We start from the raw sequence: 23,386 nt of genomic DNA, 5'->3' as shown, positions 1-23,386 counted from the left end.
CATAGGTTGATAATTTTAACCTTTTGAATTTAGTGGCAGTTTAAGGTGAAAAAATGTAAAAAAAATTCATGTAAAGGACCAAATCAAAATCTCTAGAAAAAGTAGTTGTTGCTGCTAACCTGGAGAATGACCCAATTTGCTGATTGTAAGCTGAAGCTCATTGCACGACGATTGGGCTCCCTACTTTCATTCTAAACGTCCTGATTTTGTTTTACCTGGAAAATCATTTCCCTTTGAGAAAAAAAAAAGAGAGAGAGAGAGACAGATCACTAAGTTAATTCTGCGAAAAGAATGCTGTTACATTAGAAGATTAGCACAAGCATTGAACTGGCTTTGGATTATACATTTATGTGGACAAATAAAAACAAATAAATATAAAAAATAAAAATAAAAACAAATCTTCAACTGGTTTTGTGCTCACTAAAATAAAAACAAGGACAAAAGGAAATCCCAGATCTTGAAGAGACTGAATCATCAGTCATCATCGCAAGTTTCATTGTCTATAGTTCTGTGTCACAAAATCGGATCATCAATTCAGAGACCATCCTCCGGGCAAATGGAATATAGCTCAAACTATACCTGGAACAGGATAAACCAAGAAAGTCATGGCCCATTCTAGTTTAGATTCAAGAAAAGTCTCGGAAGGTATGATTAAACACATTTTTCAACGAAGAAGAGCCTTTATCCTCTAGTTTCAAGAAACTTGAATCAAACAGAGGAAGGTCAATGAAAACGTTAAACGTACCATATAAGTGCACATATCTCACTTGTCATCGCAATCACTGTCAAGATCTTATTGTGGATCTGAAAAATGAAAAAGAAATAGCAAAGAAACACAATTACAAACTAAAAGATGAGGCATTAACTGTTTGCAGGTCCATTTCAAGTTCATATAACATTTTGATACATGTTTTATTCAAGATTTAAAGGAAAACAATGCTAAAACGGTCTGATGGGAGATTTTGTGGAATAGACCAACATACTGTCTAATATCAAAAATCCATTAACGTTGTGTTCCAAAGATGTCTAGAAGATTGTTTATTGAATATCTGTGTGTGCTAGGAATTAAAGTCTGTTTTCCCCTATGATGTCAAATGTCATATGCATTTTGAATTGTAACTTACCAAGAGAGCACAAATAAGAGCTAGCACAACACATCCCAGGTAAATAGCAGTTGCATATATACGAACTGAATCAAACATCATTCGCATTTGTTGCCCAGGTCCAAAGAGGAAAGCTGTGCTGCCAAATAAGAGGCGGTTTAGAATATTAATACCTCAAGGAAAAGGAACAACACAGTGAAAAAAAACATTAAAGGGTCCTTTTGTTTGTACACCAATAGACTTCTTCTGAGGAAATTTATGAAATAGAAGATTACAAAAGAATTAGATGCAAACAAGAACAATGAATTGGCAATGAAAGTAAACAAAAGTGCTGCTCCTAGCAATACTTCTTAACTGCTGACATAAAAAATGTTATAAAAGAGCTGTCTAATTTAGCTGGTTAACCAACCTTCCGACTGCCAGAACATTGCCAAATGTAAAGAGTGCAGCAAATTTAATTGGCTTGGCAAAAACAAGCAGTGACTGCATCAAGAAAAAAATGGAGCAAACACATCAAATGCAGTTCCAGCAAAAGAGCTAGCAAGACTACAGAGATGGGGTATGTTATTCTAGAATCATAAAAATCCAAATGGGATTTCAGAGGGAAAAAACATGAGATAAAAATATCACTGATTAAGAAAGAACAATGAACAAAATCATCTGTTTGATACTGTGCAGTGAAAAGGGTATGACATTGGTTCAGGACAAATAGCCAGTAACGCATTACGTCATTGACAATTATCTTTAACTTTCGAACAGGCTCATTGTTTACCGATTAAGATAATGCAATGTTGAAGAAGATTTTTGTTTGTGAATCATGTATTTCCACCTAACTGCAAACCCCAAATTGCTTTTAATGCATTAACCCATATGATTTTAGCTTTCGTCTCAAGTCTGTTACTCGATAACAATGGGATAACATCCTTTTTTACTGACTTTTATAAGTGCACAGCATTTTATTGAGTTGAGATTCCCAACACAGTTAACAGTAGTAACAGGGAAAAAAGAGGCGATTTTGTCCCTTTTCTTCTTTGCAACAAAGGATGCACTAACAGGGTTTTAAAACCATATGAGTTCCCTTTGAATCCCTCCCCTCAGCTGAATTTACACCTCATCACGTAATGTCCACACAAAGAAGGGAACTTACTCAACTCAAGCCCACCGCTAGCAGATATTAAAACGTTCTCCTCCCTAACCGATGTGGGATCTCACAATTCACTCCCCTTTGGAGCCCACCCTTATAAAGAATGTTTCGTTCTCCTCCCCAACCGATGTGGGATCTCACAATCCAACCCCCCCCCCCCTTCGGAGACCAACATCCCTGCTGACACTCGTTCCTTTCTCCAATCGATGTGGGACCCCCCAATCCACCCCCTTTCGTGGCCCAACGTCCTTGTGGCACACCGCCTTGCGTCCACCCCCTTCGGGGCTCAGCCTCCTTGTTGGCACATCACCTGGTGTCTGGCTTTGATACCATTTTGTAACAGTCCAAGCTCACCGCTAGCCAGTATTATCCTCTTTTGGCTTTCCCTTTCGGACTTCCCCTCAAGGTTTTTAAAACGCGTCTGCTAGGGAGAGGTTTCCACACCCTTATAAAGAATGCTTCGTTCTCCTCCCTAATCAAGGTGGGATCTCACATGATTGCTGCAAACAACTTGTTGCTCAATGCCAATTTCTGGTCAGTTAGGTTCTCAACGTTGTCATATTCCAAGAACATCCTCCCAAGCCTCACCTACGGTCATTTCTTGTCTGCAGAAACTACAGACATTCTAACAAATCCTCCCAACAGATGACTTCCCTTTCCGACCCACCCAGAAGTCTCTAGAATAAGGCTTTCCTTACATTTCTTTTAAGGAGAAAAACATCTTTCAATTTTTTTGAGAAGAGAAACGTATTTCATTGCGAACGAAATAAAGGGAGTAAAAACTCCCAACACCTAAAGGTGAATTACATGAAAACTCTCTGATTGGAAATCAACAAAGAAAGAGAATAATAGGTAAAACGTTTTCCTTCAATTTGCCACATCAATTCTAGTGAATGCTTCAATAAATCAGTAACACCTAACCTCCTATACTTAACCTCCTCTGTTCTCTCCATAGATATTGGATTGAGTCTCGTTCCACAACTCATCAGAATCGGTAGAAAGTCCGCCATATCCATTGGATAACTAAGGTCCGTTTTCCTTCATTGAAATCCAAATCTCGAGTCCTCCGTTTTCAATAGGTAGAAACAATCTCCCAATGAACCAAGCGACTTGATTTTTCTTTAGCATTCCCTTCTTAGAGGAAATTCCTTGGCTTTCTATTCCAAATCAATAATACCTTCCTTGTTTGTTGTGCTTTTTTAATTCATTCTTGAAGTCCCAAGGACCAACCAGTGAATAGTGAGAGAATAAAAATCTTATTTACATCCCAAGACAATCAATGGAAATAAAGAAAACCCGAGTTACCGATCATACCCAGAGCGTAACTTAGGTCCAAATCCAAAATTATCATCAAAGCTGTTCGCCATTTACACAAGATGCATACAGAAAAAACATATATGCCATTGTATCAAATGAAGAAATCGCTTAAATGTTCATACCACGATCATGCAGACCACGCCCCCGGTCAAGCAGCCTCCAAACCCGTATAGTCTCTGTTCATCAAAAATCCAACACAGTATGAAAACTGAAAAAAAAAAAAAAATAACAAAAAGCAAAATCCATAAAATTTTCCACAAGTGGAGCTCTCTGATCGTTGTTTAAAGTACCTGTACAGGAGTTAGAGAGCAAAGATCTTCCGAATCTTCGTCCAGCAAGCTCTGACCACGCTCTTCATCATCGCCAAATACGCCTAGGCCGAGCTTCCACATTTTGATGGAAATTCAGTATTGGGTGAGCTCCCGTGGTCTTCGAAGGTGTCGACCAAAGTTCCGGATACGAGAGGACGGTGGACCTTTAGCTGGAAGACGTGGGACTTGAGGAATGCTGATTGCTCGTAGGTAAACCAAACCCACGTGCTAGAGGCTCAACCAATAAAGCACTTTCGAGCCAATTTTGAGTTATGAAGCACTTTCAACCAATATGAGATTTTAATTCTAATTCTATGATGGATGACAAATGAACCCTATTCTAGAACTTTGAACCATCAACCTGTTTTGGATGGTAGAGTAGAAAGAAAGAGGGAGTCGTGTTCATTCTCTCTCTCGAAGTCGAGCCCGGGTTCCAAGGTGAATGTGTACAATATTTTGAGTTAGACAATTTGGAGAATTAGGGTTTAGTCGATCCTCAAACTACGGTCGAAAAAGTACTTTCGATCATATAAACAATACAATTAATAAAAAATATCAACTAGATATGGAAAGATAAGAGGATAAACTTCTTAACAGTAAATCCCCTCGTCAAGCGTCAAACATATCCCCTCGTCAAGCGTCAAACATGTATACGAATCTCCTTCCAAAATAATTCTTTATCATCGTCATTCAAATAATACATGAAGTCTCGCAGTTCCAAAAAGCTACACTAGATAGGAGGATACTGGCCAAAGGGACTCGTATAAAAGTGGTTCTTTTTGAGCATCGAAAGAGGAGTAGTTACCGCTATAGATCTGACCCAAAAAAAAAAAAAATATATATATATACAAAATGTGAAAGTAGGGTTTTAGGCATGGTATAAGTGAAAAAATTGTTTAAACTAAAATCCCCTCATTCTCATTTATGAAAATGTTTTTTAAAAATTTCATTTATGAAAATGTACTAAAGAAAAATAATTGTTTGGAAAGAAAGAAAAGGGTTTATATTATCGTTCAAAATGTTAATTGGATATAAAATGAATTTGAAGAGAGAGCCCCAAATTAAACTGCGAAATCTCGAAGGCCTTCTTTCAGAGGAAGCATCTTCAATACAAGCTCTGGCGCGAAGCTGCGCTTGCGCCTGAATCTGCACCAGCAACCGAGGGCTCAAGCTGACAGTGAGAGAGACCAGATTGGTGACTTAACATGTCGTCTACGCTACTAGAGGTGACCCGGTCTTCGCACGAGGAGGTGGAGCGACTTGAGCGGCTTGTAGTGAAGGAGCTCCAAAATGAACCTGCTTCCGGCCGGGACCGTTTGCTACAGAGTCACCGAGTCCGCAACATGATCGACACCATCGTGTCCACCACCGACAAGCTCGTACTTTCCTCTCTATGCTTAATATTTTCTGTGATTTCTGTCTGCTGGCGTTGAACATTTGAGGACGTAATGGGGCATGGACGTTTTAGGTTTTAGGCCCTCTTTGGTGGGATTTTTTTGTTTTCTTGTAGGGTGGGCGTCTGCATTTGAATTTTAAAATTTCCAATGACAAGCAAGTTGAAGAATTTCATTTCGCGGCATTTGGGAAGAGATTTATTTGCTTCTATTAGCATACTCTACTATGACTGCGAAAGTTCATATAAAATTTTTCATTTCGCTTGAAAATAATTAATTCTCTCTTCACCACAATTTTGGATTTAAAATGGAATGGAAGGGGAACCATACAAATTAGGATATGCTCCAATTAGGAAGCTTGATGATGGAAGATTGGGCAGTTTTCTTTGAGTTGGGAAAAATGAGTTTTGCAAAATTCATGTTTTGAATAAATTTTTTAATAAGCTAGATGGGTTATTTTGTTTCATTTGTGCTAGTCTCCTTATATTATCGTTGCTTGACGGGCATGCTTTTCTTTAATCTGGACTGAACTCTTTTCTACCCCCTCTCCGCCATTATTGCTTTTGTGTGCAGGTTGAGATTTATGAAGATAAGGATAATGCCAGGAAAGATGAGATTGCGGCACTTGGAGGGCAAACAACTTTAGGAACCAACGTTTTTAGTGCATTTTATGATAGACTGAAAGAGGTCAGTAGCTATGTTTCATTATCTTAGCATCTATCTATTTCAGAATTTATTTAAATATTTCACTTGAATGTGAGCTGGTGAATCTGGAGAAAAGGGATGCAGTTCAAGTGTAGCATTCTATTATTTATTTATTTTAATAAGAGGTAATGTCCTTCATGAAATGAAATGTAAAAAAAATGTAGATGGGTAGCCATAGAAGGCATTTTCTCCCCAATAATTGTCCAAAGAAATTCTTTGCCTAAGAAAGCCCTACTATTTCTTTCAGGCCATATAGGCAACAAAAATGAAGTGACCCACAAAATTTTAACTTCATTTTTAAATGGCTGCGCATCCAATATGAGTGCAGGGTTTCTTTTGAGAGCGTTTGGGAGAGGATTCACCCAATTGAAGTTGCTGAAGATAGTTTTCTAGAAATTACAGGCATGAGGGCTAGTGAGGAGAAGATGTCATTGAGTTTTTTTGGCTTGCTTAACATATGTAGCACAAATTAGGGAGAGGCAAAACAATCAATACTGCTTTGACTATTGATACAGCCGAGCAAGAGTTACCAACCAAAGCAAAACTGTGTGCGTGCATGGGTTTTTTCTAGTGCAAAACTGAGAATGTTTGCTTCAAAGAACATGATGGGAACCGAGTATCTAGAAGTTCCCTAGAATCTTTTCAATGATGTTTACCAACTTTGGCCTTTTGAAGAGGGACATGGAGTAAGTGGAGGTTCGGAAAGATGGCTTGAGTGAGAGCGAGTCTACTGTCAACCTGCATTAAAGAGGGGTGTTGTTTTGCCTTTCAACCTTGCTAGTATCAAGTTTTGAAAGGAGACTTTGTGAGGTAAGAGCTAGTCTACTGTCAGCCTGCCTTAAAGAGGGGTGTTGTTTTGCCTTTCAAGCTTGCAAGTATCAAGTTTCAAAAGGAGGCCTTGTGAGGGTTGTCATGAGAGGCAAGCCAAGGCGGGAAGAGGGCCATTCCTCTACGCTACTGCTAATGTAGGTAGCAATTGATTTTAGGCTGTCTTTTGGAAAATTTATGTTAAGGAGTGTGGTTTTGGATAGGTTAGATTTCAGACTCGATGCTTCCTTAATTTTTTTGGATAATGTTGAAAGGTTTTGGTTTTTTTTTTAATTCAGCTGGAGAGAAGCATATCATTAATTTAGGAAGTGATAAATGAAACCTTCAACATACACTGCTTGAGAACCTCAAGAGAATCAGCCGTAATATAAGAAAAAAGAAAAAAAAGGAAAACCTTACCTGTACCTCTAGAGGCAAAGATTTTTCCTCTTTGCTTGACGTTGGTAGTTATAGAGAGGTTTGTATTTAAGATGCTTGTGAAAATTCTATTCCTACATTTCTTCCCAAAACCTTTTGAAGTTAGGTCTAGCTTGGACGACCAACTGGAAAGTTCATTGATATTCCTATGCTTGCTCAACTGTAGAGGCACGTTTCTTAGAAAACTTAGTAAATACAATACTCCAATGAATGAAGAAAATATAATTTTGTGTTCACTAGTAAATCTGAATTATTATTTCAAAGTCAAATTACTTTGTGCGCAGATTCGTGAATACCATAGAAGGCATCCAGCTGCACGGGTTGTTGATGTTAATGAGGAGGATGGTCTACTCAAAGAGGAACCACAAATTGAGTTCAGTGGAGAGGTCTCTCTGTTTCTTCTCTTACCTTGAATTTGCATAGAATTGCTCGACTTCAGTTCTTTCATGGTGAAACCTGTATTTTCGTGAAATTGATCTACTGCCTCATTGCAGGCCATGTATGGAAACATGCTCCAAGTCCAATCATGAAAACAAACCTCATGCTTGCATTTTCATGTTTTTATGGTGTCATAATTAGATTTTGAGTATGACACAATGCATTCTTATCAAAGAAGAGCCTTTTCTATTGCCTAGTGATTGGGAGCTTAAGTCTTTATTTTCTAATTTTTTGTATTAATGCAATGTACAAATTTGCCTCATCTGGCAAAGGTAAATTCACCCTTGAGAATTCACTTTGGTCATAATAACCAAAAGTTGTTTTTTGATGTTATTAGGTCTTATTCTTTTGTATTGGGGTCTTTTCTTGTAGAATAGTTGGTTGGGCTCCTTTTTTTGGGCTGCCACTTTTCGTTGGCCTCATCTTTTGCTGGTTCTCATGTTTGTCTGGCCTTTTCTTGGCTTTCTTGCATTTCTTCAATTTAATGAAAGGTTGTTTTTGGAATACAAAACTGTTAGTGGTAATAATAAGATCTCATAATTTATTTCTTAGCCTTAAACCGCTTATCTTTTTCTAAGAGAATAAATTTCAGTCTTTGAGATTAAGCAATGCTTAGTTATGGGCTTGTGTTAACTAGTGGGGGTCATCTTGAGAGAGCTCCCTTTTGGTGGGTTAATTGTTGATTCAAATCTTATTTTGGTTCCTAAAGTTCCATACTTCATTGATTTTTATTATTTTACTTTTAAATGTTTATCTCTTGTTCTTGAACTTCAAGTAAATATCTACTTTGTTCCTTGCAGCTAAATTTTGTATTACAATTTAATAGAAATTTTATATGCACTATATGAAAATTTTGTTCTAAGTTACACATAAGTTTGATATCCAATTTGAAAAATAGCTGATGTATGGTTTATGTTAAATATAATATCAAAATGTAAAAAATGTGTGAACAAGAATCAAATGAGTATTTATGAATTTTAAGGACTAAAAAGTTGTGAGGACCAAAACAATGTAAATGTGAAAGTTCAAGGTTGGTAATAGAATTTCCAATATTGTTTTGTTACATGCATGAATGAAATTGGAAATTCTAACTCCCTTTATGTATAATCTGCATGTGTATCAATATTTCCCGTTTCATTTATTGACTTGTTTATGTTTTAGGAAGCATTTGGACGGTATCTTGACTTGCACGAACTCTACAACCAGTATATTAATTCGAAATTTGGAGAGGCCATCGAGTACTCTTCTTACCTGGATGTTTTTTCACAGCCCCAGAAAATCTCTCGCAAACTAAAGAATTCAAGGTAAGCAGATCAAAGTTCTTTCTCAAATAGGATAGTTCCTTTGATTGATGATTTTTTTAAAGTAAATAAATGGTGCCTTATTTTGAGTTCTAATATCTACTTTATACAGACAATACAGGGAATACTTGGAGAATCTTCTTGCTTATCTCACTTACTTTTTCCAGCGTACAGAGCCCTTACAAGATCTTGATCGTATATTCTCAAAGGTTATTATATGATAGTGTTTTCTTTCCCAATTTTAACATTCAATTATCAATTATGCATTATGCTGGCTTACTTCTCGGAACTGGATCTTAATTGGCTTTTTTCATTATGGTTTTCTGCATGCAAAAATTTTAATCATTTGAAAGCGTGCTGTTCGAAGGCTATCCATTGTATGCATGTTTGCATAGAACTTTAGGCTTGCATCTTTCTAAAGACGATTTTGATTATTTGAGGGTCTTTTGATAGGTTGAATCTGAATTTGAAGAGCAATGGATTACCGGTACAATTGAAGGATGGGAGAACACTGTGGAAGATAATGGCCATGATCCTGCCCAGCTTAGTCTTATTGATCTTGACTATTATAGCTCAGTAGAAGAGCTGGTGGAGCTAGGTCCTGAGAGATTGAAGGAGGTAAGAAGTGATATCTGATGCCATATTATATATGTTGTGGTAGTTCTAAATATGGCATTACTGCACTACGGCTTTTATTATTTTTTATTTTTTTATTTTTTTATTTTTTTATTTTTTTATAAGAAATAATGAGGAAAAAATTCTTCCAAAAGAACAGGAAACATCTTCAGGGCCGGGGGTGGACGGCTTTCTTTTTCTTTGTTCTTCATTGTTATATCATTGTGTGGCAGGGGTTGGCAGCATTGGGGCTGAAGACTGGTGGTACAGTTCAGCAGCGTGCAGAGAGGCTTTTCCTCACTAAGGTAGTATTTTACTGCCTTTTTGCCCAAAATAGGACATCAATGTTGTGAACCTACAATATAAGCATACTGGCATGGTTCACGTGTGTATAAGTAATTTTAACGAGGAATTAATTTCTTAGGTCCTGCGTTGTGCTATCAGCACAACTGCTTGTCGAGCCATTTTCTCTGTGCTTATGTTTTTAATAAAATTTTGTTTCTTGTAAAAAGGAAACAGCGCATTGTTGAAAGTTTATGGTGGTAGCACATACACATAGTATGATGTTCGTAGTATAGCAAAAACCTTTTTCTTTCCTGTCTTTTAGATTAGTTTGTGTGCTGATTTTCTTTACAAGATATTTGCCTTCTCTTTTCATTTCTTTAATGGAAAGTTTCACTTATCGATTAAAAAAGAATGGACAGCAAAGTATGATTTTAAGGCTAGATTGCAATAGGATGACCAACGTATAGTTTAAACCATGAATTTGTTATGGTTATGTGTCCTTCCATTACCAAGGAAGATTGGGTCTTGTTTTAGTGCGGTCATCAATATGCTTGGATTTTCCAATATATTACTTGCTGATTAGTATTTTTGTTTCTGAAATAAACCTATCCCCCTTTATGCTAGTTATGTTCTATGTGATAAGAATATTTATCTCATTATCCTCGAGCATTGACTGGTAGGAAACATCAGACAGTTTTATTTTCTGAGATGTCATATAATCTTACACCACTGTTTTTTTTTTCAATGCTTGGAATCTTATTTTATTAATTTTACAGTTCATTTGACACCCCTATTCTTTGCAGCATACACCTCTTCAATTGTTGGACAAAAAACACTTTGCAAAACCGTCCCGGCAATCATTTCAGAATGGGGCAGCTGCAGCTTCACTACACAATGAAAATTTGAAACAAGTTGCTCTGATGGAAGCAAAAATTGAAAAATTGTGCGATCTTCTGGATGAGGTTAGCTTTTGAGAATGATCAAAATATCCCTTTGTTTACTTGTAATTTCCATAATGTATATATTCCAAAAGTAATAATTTTGGGATAATTTGTTTTATTTGTGGTCACTTTCAGACTATCGACAGAACCAAAGACAACATTGTTAAGAAGCAAGCCTTAACATATGAGGAAATTGAAGCAGAACGTGAGGAGGTGAGGAAACAGTAGTTTGTTTTATGTCCTTTCGAGACCCCCCCTTATTTCTCTCCCTTAAGCTATTTTGGGATAAATTTTTGGAATACATTATTTATATCTAAGATAGTTACCCTGCATGTCATCCACAGAAGTTTTGTCTGCCTGGAGAAGTGTCCGTTTGACAGTGTCATGGATATTTGTATCAGAAATTTATTTAAAAGTTTGCACATATGCATCCCAATCTGGCTTTATGGTCTACTGATTTCAAATACTAGTTAGAACCTTATCAAGGTCACCAAATTTACTTCTTGATGGTGAATGGCCTGCACTAATAGCGATGGTTTATTATGTGGGTTCGAGATCTTTTGTATCTATGCAAGTTTGTTAATGCCCGGTTGGCAACTGAGCTTTTAAGAAACCGTGCATCATTTACTTAAATCTTTTGAATATTTAATATAGCCTTCTGATGCGTCAATTCTGGCAGGAAGAGACGCAAGCTGAGTCTGAAAGTGATGATGACGAGCAGCAAATTTATAATCCGCTCAAGCTCCCAATGGGTTGGGATGGGAAACCCATACCTTACTGGCTCTACAAGCTTCATGGCCTTGGTCAGGTAAATCATTACCTCCACGAAAGCCCAAGCCCTGTAGCAGGGGAAAGGAAATATAGCATATTAGGTGTTTAATAGTTATGTGCCCACTTACTAAGCAGTCACTGTACTTAATTCTTCTCTGGATTTGACTTTATTTACTGGTATCTAGTTTGTTTGTCTTTTCAAGCCAATATGTTGATGCATGTTTGAAAGTGAAATATGATATGATATCGCTTAGAACATAACTTCCTACAGCGAAGTCTCAAGCCATTACATTGTGGAGATCATAGTTGCACTTGTTATTTCCATAAACTAAATTGTTCAACAGCATGCTCTGGTTGCTTTTGTTTTCAACTTTTTGAAGTTCACGTTGAAAGATTTGCTTGAGAATGTGATAAATTTGTGCAACAGGAATTCAAATGCGAGATATGCGGGAACTATAGTTATTGGGGTCGTAGAGCTTTTGAGCGACATTTCAAGGAATGGCGTCATCAGCATGGAATGCGTTGCCTTGGTATTCCAAATACAAAGAACTTCAATGAAATCACATCAATTGAGGTAGGTCTTTGCTACTACTTTGACCTCCCTATCTGTGAGCGTTTATTATTATTATTATTATTTTTTCTTTTTTCTTTTTTCTTTTTGGTAAGGATCTGCACTTTTCATTGATAAATTAAAATGCACTGTAAAGGAAACTCAACCAAGGAGGGAGCTTACAAATATGTGGCCAATTGTTATTACTAATGAAAGAATCAAACTGTAATGAGTAGAAAGGGTAGACAAGAGGAGCTGATATTTTATTTTTTTAGAATTTATATTCACTTATGGGATCTTACAGGAGGCAAAAGACTTGTGGAAAAGAATTCAAGAACGACAAGGAGTTAGCAAGTGGCGACCAGATCTGGAAGAAGAATACGAAGATAAGGAGGGTAACATTTACAATAAGAAGACATATACAGATCTGCAACGCCAGGGGTTGATATAAGAATCATGGACTTCTTTCTTATCGGTAACTTCCATCTGAATTTCTCTCCACTCAAAACTGACTCCTGAGTTCCATGTCAACCACCTGTGGAAGAAAGGAAGATATATCCTTCTCTTGCTTCCTTATTGTATGGTTTAGTAAATGGGTTATTTCCTAATCTTTCTTTTTTAGGTTCCTATTATGGATAGATGGTCGTTGAGGTTTGGGAGAAGCACTTGGTCATGTTGATTGAATGGAGATTATGAAATGCTCTAGCCAATTTTATTCGTAGTCAGATTGTAATGCATTTTTGGAAGCTAAATTTGAGAAATCACGTTCTATTCTGATTTAGAAATGAGCTGAGATTATTTTTCTGTATTATTTGAAGTTCCTTTTATGAATTCGACATGAATGTCGCCATCTATCTTTTTGCTTATTTCAATTACATAGAAAATGAGGAAGTGCTGAAAACGTTGCTTTCATCAGCTTTCCTCGCTCCTCGTTTGTTTTTGAACGGTGATTGCGAATCCTTTCTCTGACCACCCCCGCTCAGATGCTGACACGTCACTTTTGTTTAGGATTTCAGTTCCTATAATTTATTATTGGCGCTTCTATCTGGCTTTTATGTGCGACTCTCTGGACAGGATTCCAATCTACTCTGATCTTATTAAATTGCATTACATTTCTCTTCTATTTATTCACAACATAAGAAACACATGGGGTTTTATTTAATTTTAATTGCTAAACTTTAAAGATTTAGTGTGGATTTCCAACAACGATTTAGAAATAAGATACTGAGAGAGATTTCCAATCTCTAACAGAAACTGAATTTACAACAGAAATTAAAAAAAAAAAAGATATCTATTTACAACAGTGATTTTATCACATTTTGCAGCTCAATTTCCAACAAGTAAAGCCCTTCGGTGTCAAAAAGGAGGGAAGTAGAAGAGGATGGGTCAACAACATTCAGCTAATCAGCTAGCTATTGAGAAAGAAGAGAGTACAAAATTTACATCAACGCCCTAAACCAGAACCCCAGCTAATCAATATGTAGCCTAACCTTTATTATTAAGCCTTTAGGTTTTGAAATAGAACCAAAAAAAAAAAAAAAAAAAAAACTGAAGAACTTTCCTTTCCTTTTTTGCTGTTGGCTGCAAGCAGTGCAAATTGAGTATAAGGTAGATGAGGAGAATGGGTTAGCATCTTTGAGATGAAACAATGACTGATGACTGTTAATGTGTATCCTATTGCCCTAATTCATGAACTTCCGACAGTTTGGCGCTTTACATAGACACGGGACTTTGAATTCATCGGGTTCATCGGGATCGAACAAGTAATCATACCTACCAAACCAAACAACACTTTCATTTAGAATCATTCAAACTCCATGCGAGAGCAAGTGCGTGAGCATGTGCCTGTGTGTGTGTGTGAGATAAATATAGAGAAAGATAGAGAAAGAGAGAGACGTTAGCTCCTCGCCAGCAGGGACATTAGCCTTCGCAATGAGTACAATCCGACTTTCATCATCCCCCACACTCATGATCCTTGCGTAGCAGTTGGGCATACACTGCACAAACAATTCGAGACAGCCATCAGTAAACAAAACTTCAAGCATCAGCCACTTCTAGCAAAACTTGATGGTTAACTTCTGCAAACGACTTACTGAATGGTTGATCAAGCGTGCTATATTTCCTTTGTCGGTGGCATCGACAACTACTTCTTCGCTAATCTTAAAAAGCTGTCAGATATATCACAAACAGTGTAAGTTGATATGCTGTTATCAAAATGATGTCTAAATATTTACAGATGTTTGAATTAACATTTTATCTAGCCTACACTTGTGAAGCTTGGATTATAAAAACTAGAAGAACAGTTCATATAGAAACTTAGGTTTGTGTAATCATTTGTATAACTCTCCGTGGAGCTTGAAAGTTAACTTCATGTTCATGTGACTCGAACTTCTAAGATTCCGTGTGATATCCACATGGTTCTAAAAAATAAAACTTATAAACACTAGTCCTACCAATAAGTTTCTTTTCAAAATCTTGAATTTGGCTAAGAAATCTTTTTTTCTTTTCCCCTCGTGGTGGTTGTGGTTGTTGTCTTCTCATAATAGTGTGATTAATAGCATTAAGTTCAAATTTGAAAAAAAAAAATAAAAAAAAAGGTAAAGAGTCTAACATACATAGCAGTCTTTGCCCGCCGATCTGTACCGCGCCTCCCTCAGGTCAGCAATAGTGCGCCTCACTTGTTCGCCACGATATTCAAGAACCTGTGAACAAGACGGTTGAGCATCAGTTCAAACCACTTATTAAACATGATCGCTCCCATCACACATCAAAAGAGGAAATTGAGTTCCAATACAGTTGATCAAATCGACTTTTAGTATGCAAAAACTTCCCAATATCTATTAATTTTTACATTGTTTCTCACGTTATGATCACATTGAGCATGTCAATTACATCTCATAAGGAATAATGTTCAGTAGCTGGTGACAAGCAATAACTCATCATGAAGTGCAATAGCATAGCATAACAAAAAGACATCCGATTTACATGGCTCTATACCATTTCTCCTTCTTGAATGTTTCTACGTGCGAAAAGCCCCCATCCATGTATACCAGATCTACCGAAGCATACCCGGTCATTCTCCGTTCTCTGGAATTTCACGCCACACATGAGAAGAAAATCAGATACCAAACAAGGAAACATCATTTGTAGAAGAAAATGGAAGGAACTACCTGTAAGTGGTGCAATCGATCCCGAAATGAGGAAAATATCTTTGGTTCCTCAACCATCGGTAACTGTAAGGCAACAGCGAAGTAAACTTTATCTCGTTCTAAATGGAAGGGGGTCGGACAAATTCTGTATATACTTTAAATAAGGAAGAACTTTACGCTGAATGTATTAAGACTTTGTAATGCTTGTAAGGGATGACGGCGTGGCCCCATCACTTTGTGTATAACCGTTTCCTCTACCGTTCTCTAGTGGCCACAAAAGTAGAAGAAAGATTATTTAGGCAAATGTGGTGGGTCATATAAATAACTATATACTATACTTTCAATCTGCACAAAGTTTTCACCTTTACAATTATTTTAACTACAACCAACTTTATACTATACTTTTTTCGTTTCATTTCGTCTACGATTTCAGTCTCCATATCTCATCCCGAGGACTACGCACCATTTCATTATCACAACCGCTATAAGTTGGCTCAAGGAATACGAGTCGCAAAATAAAAAACTCAAGCAATCTAAGAGTAAATTAGATATGCAAAACATGGACTACCTTCTTCACACTGGTTGATCTTTTATAAACTTGACACCTTGCAGCAGAAAATGGCTCAAGCTCAGAAGTTTCAGATACTGCTTCTATTTCCTTTCTGCTAGATGAAATTAACCTCGAACCAGCTCTCTTCTTATTTTGAAGAAGGCTTTTAGTAGAAAATACACCAAGAGGAGTCTGTACGATAAGAACGGTATCCGGATTGGGAGCCCTAAATCAAGGTGAGATGAAAAATTACTATTGAGTAAAATGTGATCAGAAACCAAGCATCATGTGAAAACAACATAAGATGTTTCAAACAAACCCAAATTAGAAAGCAATACCTATGATAAGCACAATAAGATACCATTTTCGTGACTTGTCTACCATTCTTCTCCAGGCAGTGCAACTGCAAGAACACAAACTATTAGTATTAGACATCTAGTCTTGCTAAAACATTACTATTAGTAGGATTGGGCATAAGGCTTTGTTTCAAATATTGATTCAATTTACATAAACTTAAACTCGGAAACGAGAATCATAAATGGTTTGTAAAGCTGTAACTCGATGAATTAACAGCTTCATGCATAAACTTTTAACACCTAAAGAACAGCAAGAGAAGATGCATGCAAATACATCGAAAGAATGCTATAAAACAAAAAGGAGATGATGCTTTGAGATCAATTAGCAGCACACAAGCTCAGGCATGAAGATTGAACAGTAGCATCCATTTACATGTTAAAGAAAAACAGTAACTGTGACAATAAAGAATACCTCCATGCAATAGCCTGCTCTTGATGCACACATAGCATGGTAGTAAGTAGAGCACTTGCAGCATTGCATGCATGAACCGTGAATTTGCTTACAGATCACACAAATCTGGAATTCATGAAGACGAGTATTTAGTGAAGATTAGGAAAAGTAAAGGAAAATCAAAAGCTTCGCAAGAACAGCGCAAAACACCACTAAAAAGTATAGACATTGAACCTTTACAAAAGAATTTGATGGGATACTCAAGATACCAAGAGCAGGTTCCATTTTCTCATCACTTGCAAAGGAGACTTCAGGCCTAAACCAAGCACAGGTAACATGAACCCATAATGTATCGACGTCTGTGGGCTTCAAGGCACCCCCTACACAATATAAAAATTATCAGCAGCAGGGTAAAGATATCACTTATGATTCAATACTGAAAAGAAAAATGCACATGATTTGTGCAGGCCGTCAAAAGATCTATTGCAAGTGATATCCAGATAATCAAAAAATTATTCAGCGAAATGATCAGCCAGGATACTTGTGGAGATGAGATTTCGAGAGACTTGAAATAAATCGCAAGAGAAGAACTATATTATAGAGAACTTATCTAGCTTAATGCCAAATGTAAAGAGAATAATTACAGCAAACAAATTCATAACTTATTTGATCCACAAAATGAAGAAAACAAAACCTTTTACTGGACAGAGGCAACATTCCCGCTTAACATCAGGAGTTTCACACACTTTACAGACCCAAGATGTTAAATCCCGAACATTTCTAGCTCCATAGCATTCTTGATGAACTGCTATTTGACATCTGATACATTTTTTTCCACACCGAAAAAAAAGAATCAGTGATAATATATTTACAGAAACAGACTTGTTTTGGAACAAAGAGATCCAAGAAAACAAGTTATTCCAGAAGTCTCTTATAAAAAAAGTTATTGCAGAAGTCAGAACAAACATGCAATATTTAAAATGAAAGGGAATACCTGCTACTGAAATTTCAGTAGACAGGCACTTAATCTCAAAGGATATAAAAACCATGCAGAGGTTAAAGGGCTAGACCAAATATAAAAAATATTTAATATCAACCTACCAAATTGCCAAATTTCAGAGATGTAATTCAGAAAGAATGGGGCTTTCGGCCTGAATAATATTGTGTTTGATACAGGTAATGAGACAGATAATCATCTTTTTACAATACCTGTTGCAGATAATAATCTTATTGTAGTCCCAGTCTTCAACCCATCTACAGACAGCACATCTTTCTGTCGTCCATTTTGCATAAACAGGTTCATATTTCTCTGAGACAGCAAGAATGACAAAGTTAGTTTGGGTTATCAAAACTTGGAAGGCTAATGTAGCGCTAAACGCACTATTTTCCGCAGCAAAGAATATTACATCTCAAAAAGAGGAGCAAATGAAAATTCAGGTATACCCTGCAAAAAAGCGAGCAACTTTTGTCTTCGTTCTTTCATGGAAGGCCGTTTAGGATGCTTGACAGAAGCAGCACTTGCATGGTACTCGGCTAATTGCAGCATCTGCAAGGACAAGTAATATAATATTAGATTTTAATCTATGATAGAAGGAAATGATTTTGAAGACTTGGGACCTCCAAAAATGGGTTTCAGAAGTAAAAATGCAAGCACAATGCAGCTATTGGTAAATAAAGCTAAACTAGGAAAGAATGCAACTTCATTACAACGTATCTGACCATATGGATGTTATCAATGAAATCTCAATACAAGGTCTTTTCGATCCTCCAGTTTGAAGTGTGTGGCTTTCTATTTGTTAGGAATGAAATGACTGAGGAGTTCGTTCCCCATCTACCGTTTAGGGAGAAGAGAGGTTTTGTGCAGCTAGGGGCCTGTGCTGTGTTTAGGGTGAGAGAAGGACCCTCGTGATGCTTGGTCCTTGTTAGGTTTAATGTTTCTCTTGGGGCATTCGAGATGAGGTTATTTTTGTATTATTCTTTAGGTCTTGTTTTACTTGATTGAAGCCTTTATTTTATTTTTTTTATTTATTTATTTTTTTTTTGTAGTGAAGTTCCTTAGATGCCCGTGCATTCTTTTATTTTTTCTCAATGAAAGTTCTGTTCTTCATTAAAAAAAAAAAAAAAGAGATTTCCATACAAGTATTCTTTCAACTGTACTGGTATGAATTTGTTATTTAGAAGACTATGGTCCCCTGAAAATCATAAGAGAGGCCATAAGCAATATGCATGAATGAAATGAAGAAGGGCACTTACCCATTGTTCTAGGGGCAGCATGGAACCTTTTACCCTCACACTGGTCTTCCAATTCCTCGACTTAGATCCAGTATGCCGTTCCCACTCGCTAAGTGCTTGTTTTTCTGTCCCGCAAGAACCACACTTGCACACAACTCTGCAAAGAAACACAAAAGTGAACTAGCATCAACAGCATTAACATATACCTCACCTTCTTAACCCCCAACCGCACTGAAAAAAGTAGAAGAAAAAAGGGGGGAAAACATAACAAAAGGAAGGACTAGATTGAGTCAATATAAGCTTACAAGTGAAGGCTTGGAAAATAAGTGCCTTCCACACCATTGCAGAGCACATTAACTTTGTTAGAATGAACCGTTCGTTCATTATCCGTGTTCCCTCTATAAGCAAAAATAACAATCATCAGAAGTTATTAATAGCAGAACTTATCTACTTCAGTATTACAGAACTAATACAAAGTAAAATAGTTGAACCAAGTAATAATATAACCAAAAGATAATTTACAAAAAGAATAAATAAATAAATAAATGCTAAGCTGAATTACTTGACTTTGGGTCGTGATTTTTCTGAATCTGATAGCTCAAAATCAAATTTTACTTTGCATGTAGGGCAGAAATAATCAGTACTTCCAAGATCCTGAAAGAACAAAAATTACTTAGATGAGGGAAAAGAGAGAGAGAGAGAGAGAGAGAGAGAAAGCATGATGAACAAACCTTGAACAGGTTGCTTGAAATTTTGTCACACGCTGCATGCACCCATACTTTACAACCATCACAACGAACCTATCACATACAGGGTTTGGGAGATAAACAAAATTGCCTTCATCTTTAAGAACAATGATAAAAGTCAAAACCATAGTTCGCTAGCATGTTCACGTACCCAACTACCACTATCTGAATGATTCCAAATCTTTTTGCATATGCCGCAATAATGTTTTGAATTCGTTAACTGAAGAAAATGGTAAATTTTAATTTTAGCACGAAGAAACCAGAACATGGTACAGATTTGAATTTAATAGCAATATTGCCGGTAGAAAGTTCGAGTCAAAAGAAATTCTTCCAAGGAAGGCATGTTATACATACCCTTGTGCATGATTTACATAAAAATTGACTTCCAGGATGTGAAGCCTTCATTTTCTTCACCAATTTTACAGGAAGTGTTTGGCCACAACCCTCACAATGCCGTCCATCTTTCTTTGCATATATTTCCTGCGTATAGTAATCAACTTGTTGAAGTACAACGGTGGGGAGCAAACTCATTTATTCAATCACCAATTTATCTACTTGCAAATAGAATATATCTTTCATAGAACAAATGAAAAAGGAGTGGCTAGACGCCTACAAAAGCCAAAAGACCTGCTAAAAATTCCTCCAATCAATAACAACCAAAAGACAAATCACAATTACAAAAACTTCGATGAAGACAACTTCAATTAGTGGAAGCCAAAACAATGTTACCCAAACAAAACTATAATCCTTGTTTACTCCTGGAAAGATTACAATTGTGAGATCCCACATTGGTTAGAGAGGGAAATGAAGCATTCTTTATAAGGGTGTGGAAACCTCTCTCTAACATACGTGTTTTAAAATCTTGAGGGGAAGCCTGAAAAGGAAAGTCCAAAGAGGACAATATTTGTTAGTAGTGGGCTTGAGCTGTTACAACAATCTTCCCAAATTTTCCAAAGGATGGATTGGATTAAACCTAATTAGATCAAAGGATCCGGGCTTTTACTAGAGATTATTTCCACAAAAAGCTACTTCAGACCTTCACATATTGAGGGAAGGCACAGCCTGCTGGTCCCTCCCAAATTCTCTGAAGAATTTATGCATGACAAAAGAGCTCACCAAATTCCTAAAACAGCTAGAAAGCCAACGGAAGATCACCCAATTTGCTTGAAAGGGACAAACAAGTATCACTCAAGAATTTTGGTCAGCAAGCTCTTCTACTTCTATACCTTACTCTCTTGCTTTCCACGAAGATGACATCTTTTGGGCAGTACCAACCTCCACTCGATATTGGGTTATCTTTCCTTCTCTGTCTCCCCGCACCCCCCCATTAAAAAAAAGAACAAAAACTGTGCTTGCATCGTTGCTTACTATGTTCGGTCTCTCATGATGGATCTAGTTTCATGGAGGACTACAGAACAAACAGCTAAATAGATTTTTCCATAACATTTACGTTCTTCTTCAAGGTTGCATCTTTTCTCACGCTTGAAAACAGAGTATTATTACATAAATGAAGTATCTGCCTTCGAAAATTTATAAATAAAAAATGCAAGTTATGTATTGGTTCCTCTCTATACTCTCTAAACCTACTTCACGATGCACATATATGAAACAGAAGCATTACGCCAGAAATCAACCAGCCAAACTGTAGAGCTTAAGAGAAGATCCGAAGTTAACACAAACATTTAGTGGAGTATTCTACCGGGTGGGGGTTTCTTACATCGGATGTTTCTTGTTAATAAAAAAGGAAAGAACGCAGTAAATGAAAGAAAATAAAATAGCAGTACCTTAATCCAGCTAGTCCACTTAGGAGGAGAGTGGCAATCAGGATCCTGGTTAGAACCAGTAGCTTCCTGAGTCCCTCGGAAAAGGAATTCATCAGCAATCGTATTTCCAGCTGCCATATTAATATCTGCAATCAATTTCTCTGTAAAACCACGTTCTGCAAGAAATGCTTCCTCTATTGCAATCTGGAACTCGTTAGGTTTGAATCTATCCAATTCTGGCTGTCCTTGGAACCTAGAACATGAAAATTTTGACTGAGTATGGAGTTCAGTTCATATGAAATGTTGTAAACAGTAACTGAAAACCTATACCTGTCTACAAAATCCATAAATGGAAAGATCATCCCTCGCCTCACCCATGCATAATCCTGCTCATGATCATTGAAATTTTCACAAAAGAGAGTCACATTCTTCTATAAATAGAAACAAAGGGACTATAACGGTGGTTTCAATTAAAAGAAAACTTGTAAATAGTTATAGCCATACCCTTTGATTTTCGTTCCCTGAATACCCAAAGAACATAATGCAAGCTGCATCTGCAACACAAGCTCTCAAAACTAGTTCAGGTGCCTGAGTTATAGGATCGATGACAATGGCAGGCCAAAAGGGCTCTTTCCTCCCTGTCTTTGCCCATACAATATCACCTGAATAGAAGTCTTCAGGTCCATATAAACCATCCTTGGGTTTAGTCTCCTTTGGACTTGCATCTTCACCAACTACATCAACTGGGAACTTCTCATCTTCAACAACAGTCTCGTGAACGGAAGTTAGTGAACTACGAGAGCTGGAATACTTCCTGAAATCGAAATTCTTGAACTCCATACCCGCTTGTTCATCTTCCTCCTCTTCACAAAATGCTGGGCACTTCACGAACTTGAGACCCAATTTCTCACCGTTCTGTACTTTCTTGGCGGTCCCATTACAAATTCTAGGAGTCTTGAAACTGAATTTCTCCTTCTTACACTTGAATTCCTCATCGAAACTGTAATCGCGCAAGCTAGTCTTGCTGTCTTTCTTCCAATTCTCGATAACAGAATCGTTGAATCGAGAAGGAAGAACCTGAACCCGTCCTCTGGAAGTTCTCACGAGGGGCGGTCGTGGGACCTCGGCCGGCCGTTTCGTAGCTTCCCTTGCTAATGATTCTCGGCTGTTCGACTTGGACTCCATTTCCATGGCGGAACATGATATCTGGGTAGCCCACGACGGCGTAATCCCCTTGTTGTTGGTGCCGAGAATGTGGTGAAGATTCAGAGGGATTATTCCAGCGGCAACCTCGCCGAGAAGATGAAGTGGGTAATAACCATTTAGCTTTCTCTTCTTCCTGGCGGCGGAGGTTTCGTCGTCTTCAGCAAGCGAGTCGGCGAGTTTACACCGTTTGAGATTCGGCATTTGGGATTTGAGATTGCGTTTGATTATCATTTTGTCCGAATGATAAACAAAATTTCAGTTCATAAAACTGCAACCCCTTAATGGTAATTGGAGGTTTACATTTAAGAGTAAAAACCCAAGTCGCGAAATTCACATAAAACCCTTTTCCCCTCAAATTGGGGCGAGAACAGAGCAATGGAAAAACAATTGAACAGTGAAATAGCACTCGAAAAGGACGGGGGAAAGAGAAACGAAAATCCGACACCAAAATCAAAGGAGGGAAATCGGGCTGTTCGCGAAGAGAGAAAAGAAACGAAGCAATCGAATTCCCAGAGGCTGAATGAATAGGGATCTGTTCGAAGGGGAGGGAAGGAAACACCCTTTCTCTTTCTCTTTCTCTTTCTCTTTCTCTTTCTCTCTCTCTCTCTCTCTCTCTCTCTCTCTCTCTCTCTCTCTCTCTCTCTCTCTCTCTCTCTCACTGGGTCAGAGCATAGAAGGCAGAAGGGGAGAGAGAAAGAGAGGTAATATTTAATAATAATTACTCATTCTAATCGAAAATAAATTATCCTCTGTTTCTTTTTGGGTTGTCAAATATAATGGTTTTGGAGGCAGAAAAACAACGCAATCCATATGAGAAGAGAGAGAAATAGGGATCGGCGTTGGTTTGGTTCCAAATTTTGCAATTTGGGGTGA

General features: G+C 37.3%; 3 protein-coding genes across 5 annotated transcripts; 1 reads left to right on the top strand and 2 right to left on the bottom strand.

The window, feature by feature from the left end:
* Positions 1-278: 278 nt before the first annotated feature.
* On the bottom strand, positions 279-4,298 carry LOC111801550 (Got1/Sft2-like vescicle transport protein family). The gene is made up of 6 exons (XM_023685578.2): positions 3,855-4,298; positions 3,687-3,740; positions 1,513-1,586; positions 1,125-1,242; positions 746-804; positions 279-579 (listed from the first exon to the last, which is right to left on the bottom strand). Exons 1-6 carry the CDS (start codon positions 3,954-3,956, stop codon positions 501-503), a joined length of 486 nt encoding a protein of 161 aa, XP_023541346.2. The 5' UTR covers positions 3,957-4,298; the 3' UTR covers positions 279-500.
* Positions 4,299-4,919: 621 nt separating this feature from the next.
* ATO (splicing factor-like protein) lies at positions 4,920-12,931 on the top strand. 2 transcript variants are annotated; one of them, XM_023685686.2, is made up of 13 exons: positions 4,920-5,254; positions 5,843-5,956; positions 7,504-7,605; positions 8,819-8,961; positions 9,071-9,167; positions 9,412-9,576; positions 9,807-9,878; positions 10,662-10,820; positions 10,935-11,012; positions 11,479-11,607; positions 11,998-12,144; positions 12,425-12,595; positions 12,743-12,931. In XM_023685686.2, the coding sequence occupies exons 1-12, from the start codon at positions 5,081-5,083 to the stop codon at positions 12,569-12,571; spliced, it is 1,527 nt and encodes a 508-aa protein (XP_023541454.1). In that variant the 5' UTR covers positions 4,920-5,080; the 3' UTR covers positions 12,572-12,595; positions 12,743-12,931. The 2 variants fall into 2 exon arrangements, with proteins under 2 accessions (XP_023541454.1, XP_023541453.1); XM_023685685.2 differs by having other exon boundaries at positions 4,921-5,254; positions 12,425-12,931.
* Positions 12,932-13,515: 584 nt separating this feature from the next.
* On the bottom strand, positions 13,516-23,386 carry LOC111801629 (histone-lysine N-methyltransferase ATX4). 2 transcript variants are annotated; one of them, XM_023685684.2, is made up of 23 exons: positions 21,812-23,383; positions 21,638-21,693; positions 21,329-21,560; positions 19,899-20,024; positions 19,696-19,764; positions 19,530-19,598; positions 19,361-19,452; positions 19,104-19,196; positions 18,820-18,955; positions 18,010-18,112; positions 17,776-17,875; positions 17,261-17,385; positions 16,801-16,946; positions 16,588-16,692; positions 16,158-16,222; positions 15,838-16,045; positions 15,447-15,533; positions 15,291-15,353; positions 15,118-15,207; positions 14,736-14,822; positions 14,214-14,288; positions 14,017-14,117; positions 13,516-13,893 (listed from the first exon to the last, which is right to left on the bottom strand). In XM_023685684.2, exons 1-23 carry the CDS (start codon positions 22,742-22,744, stop codon positions 13,803-13,805), a joined length of 3,252 nt encoding a protein of 1,083 aa, XP_023541452.1. In that variant the 5' UTR covers positions 22,745-23,383; the 3' UTR covers positions 13,516-13,802. The 2 variants fall into 2 exon arrangements, with proteins under 2 accessions (XP_023541452.1, XP_086982915.1); XM_087126789.1 differs by lacking the exon at positions 19,696-19,764 and having other exon boundaries at positions 21,812-23,386.

This window comes from Cucurbita pepo, chromosome 9 (assembly GCF_057944985.1).
Source record: "Cucurbita pepo subsp. pepo isolate OVF chromosome 9, ASM5794498v1, whole genome shotgun sequence".
Classification (NCBI taxonomy): domain Eukaryota; kingdom Viridiplantae; phylum Streptophyta; class Magnoliopsida; order Cucurbitales; family Cucurbitaceae; genus Cucurbita; species Cucurbita pepo.
Note: the sequence above shows the minus strand (reverse complement) of the source record. Positions and strands in the feature narration are given on the sequence as shown.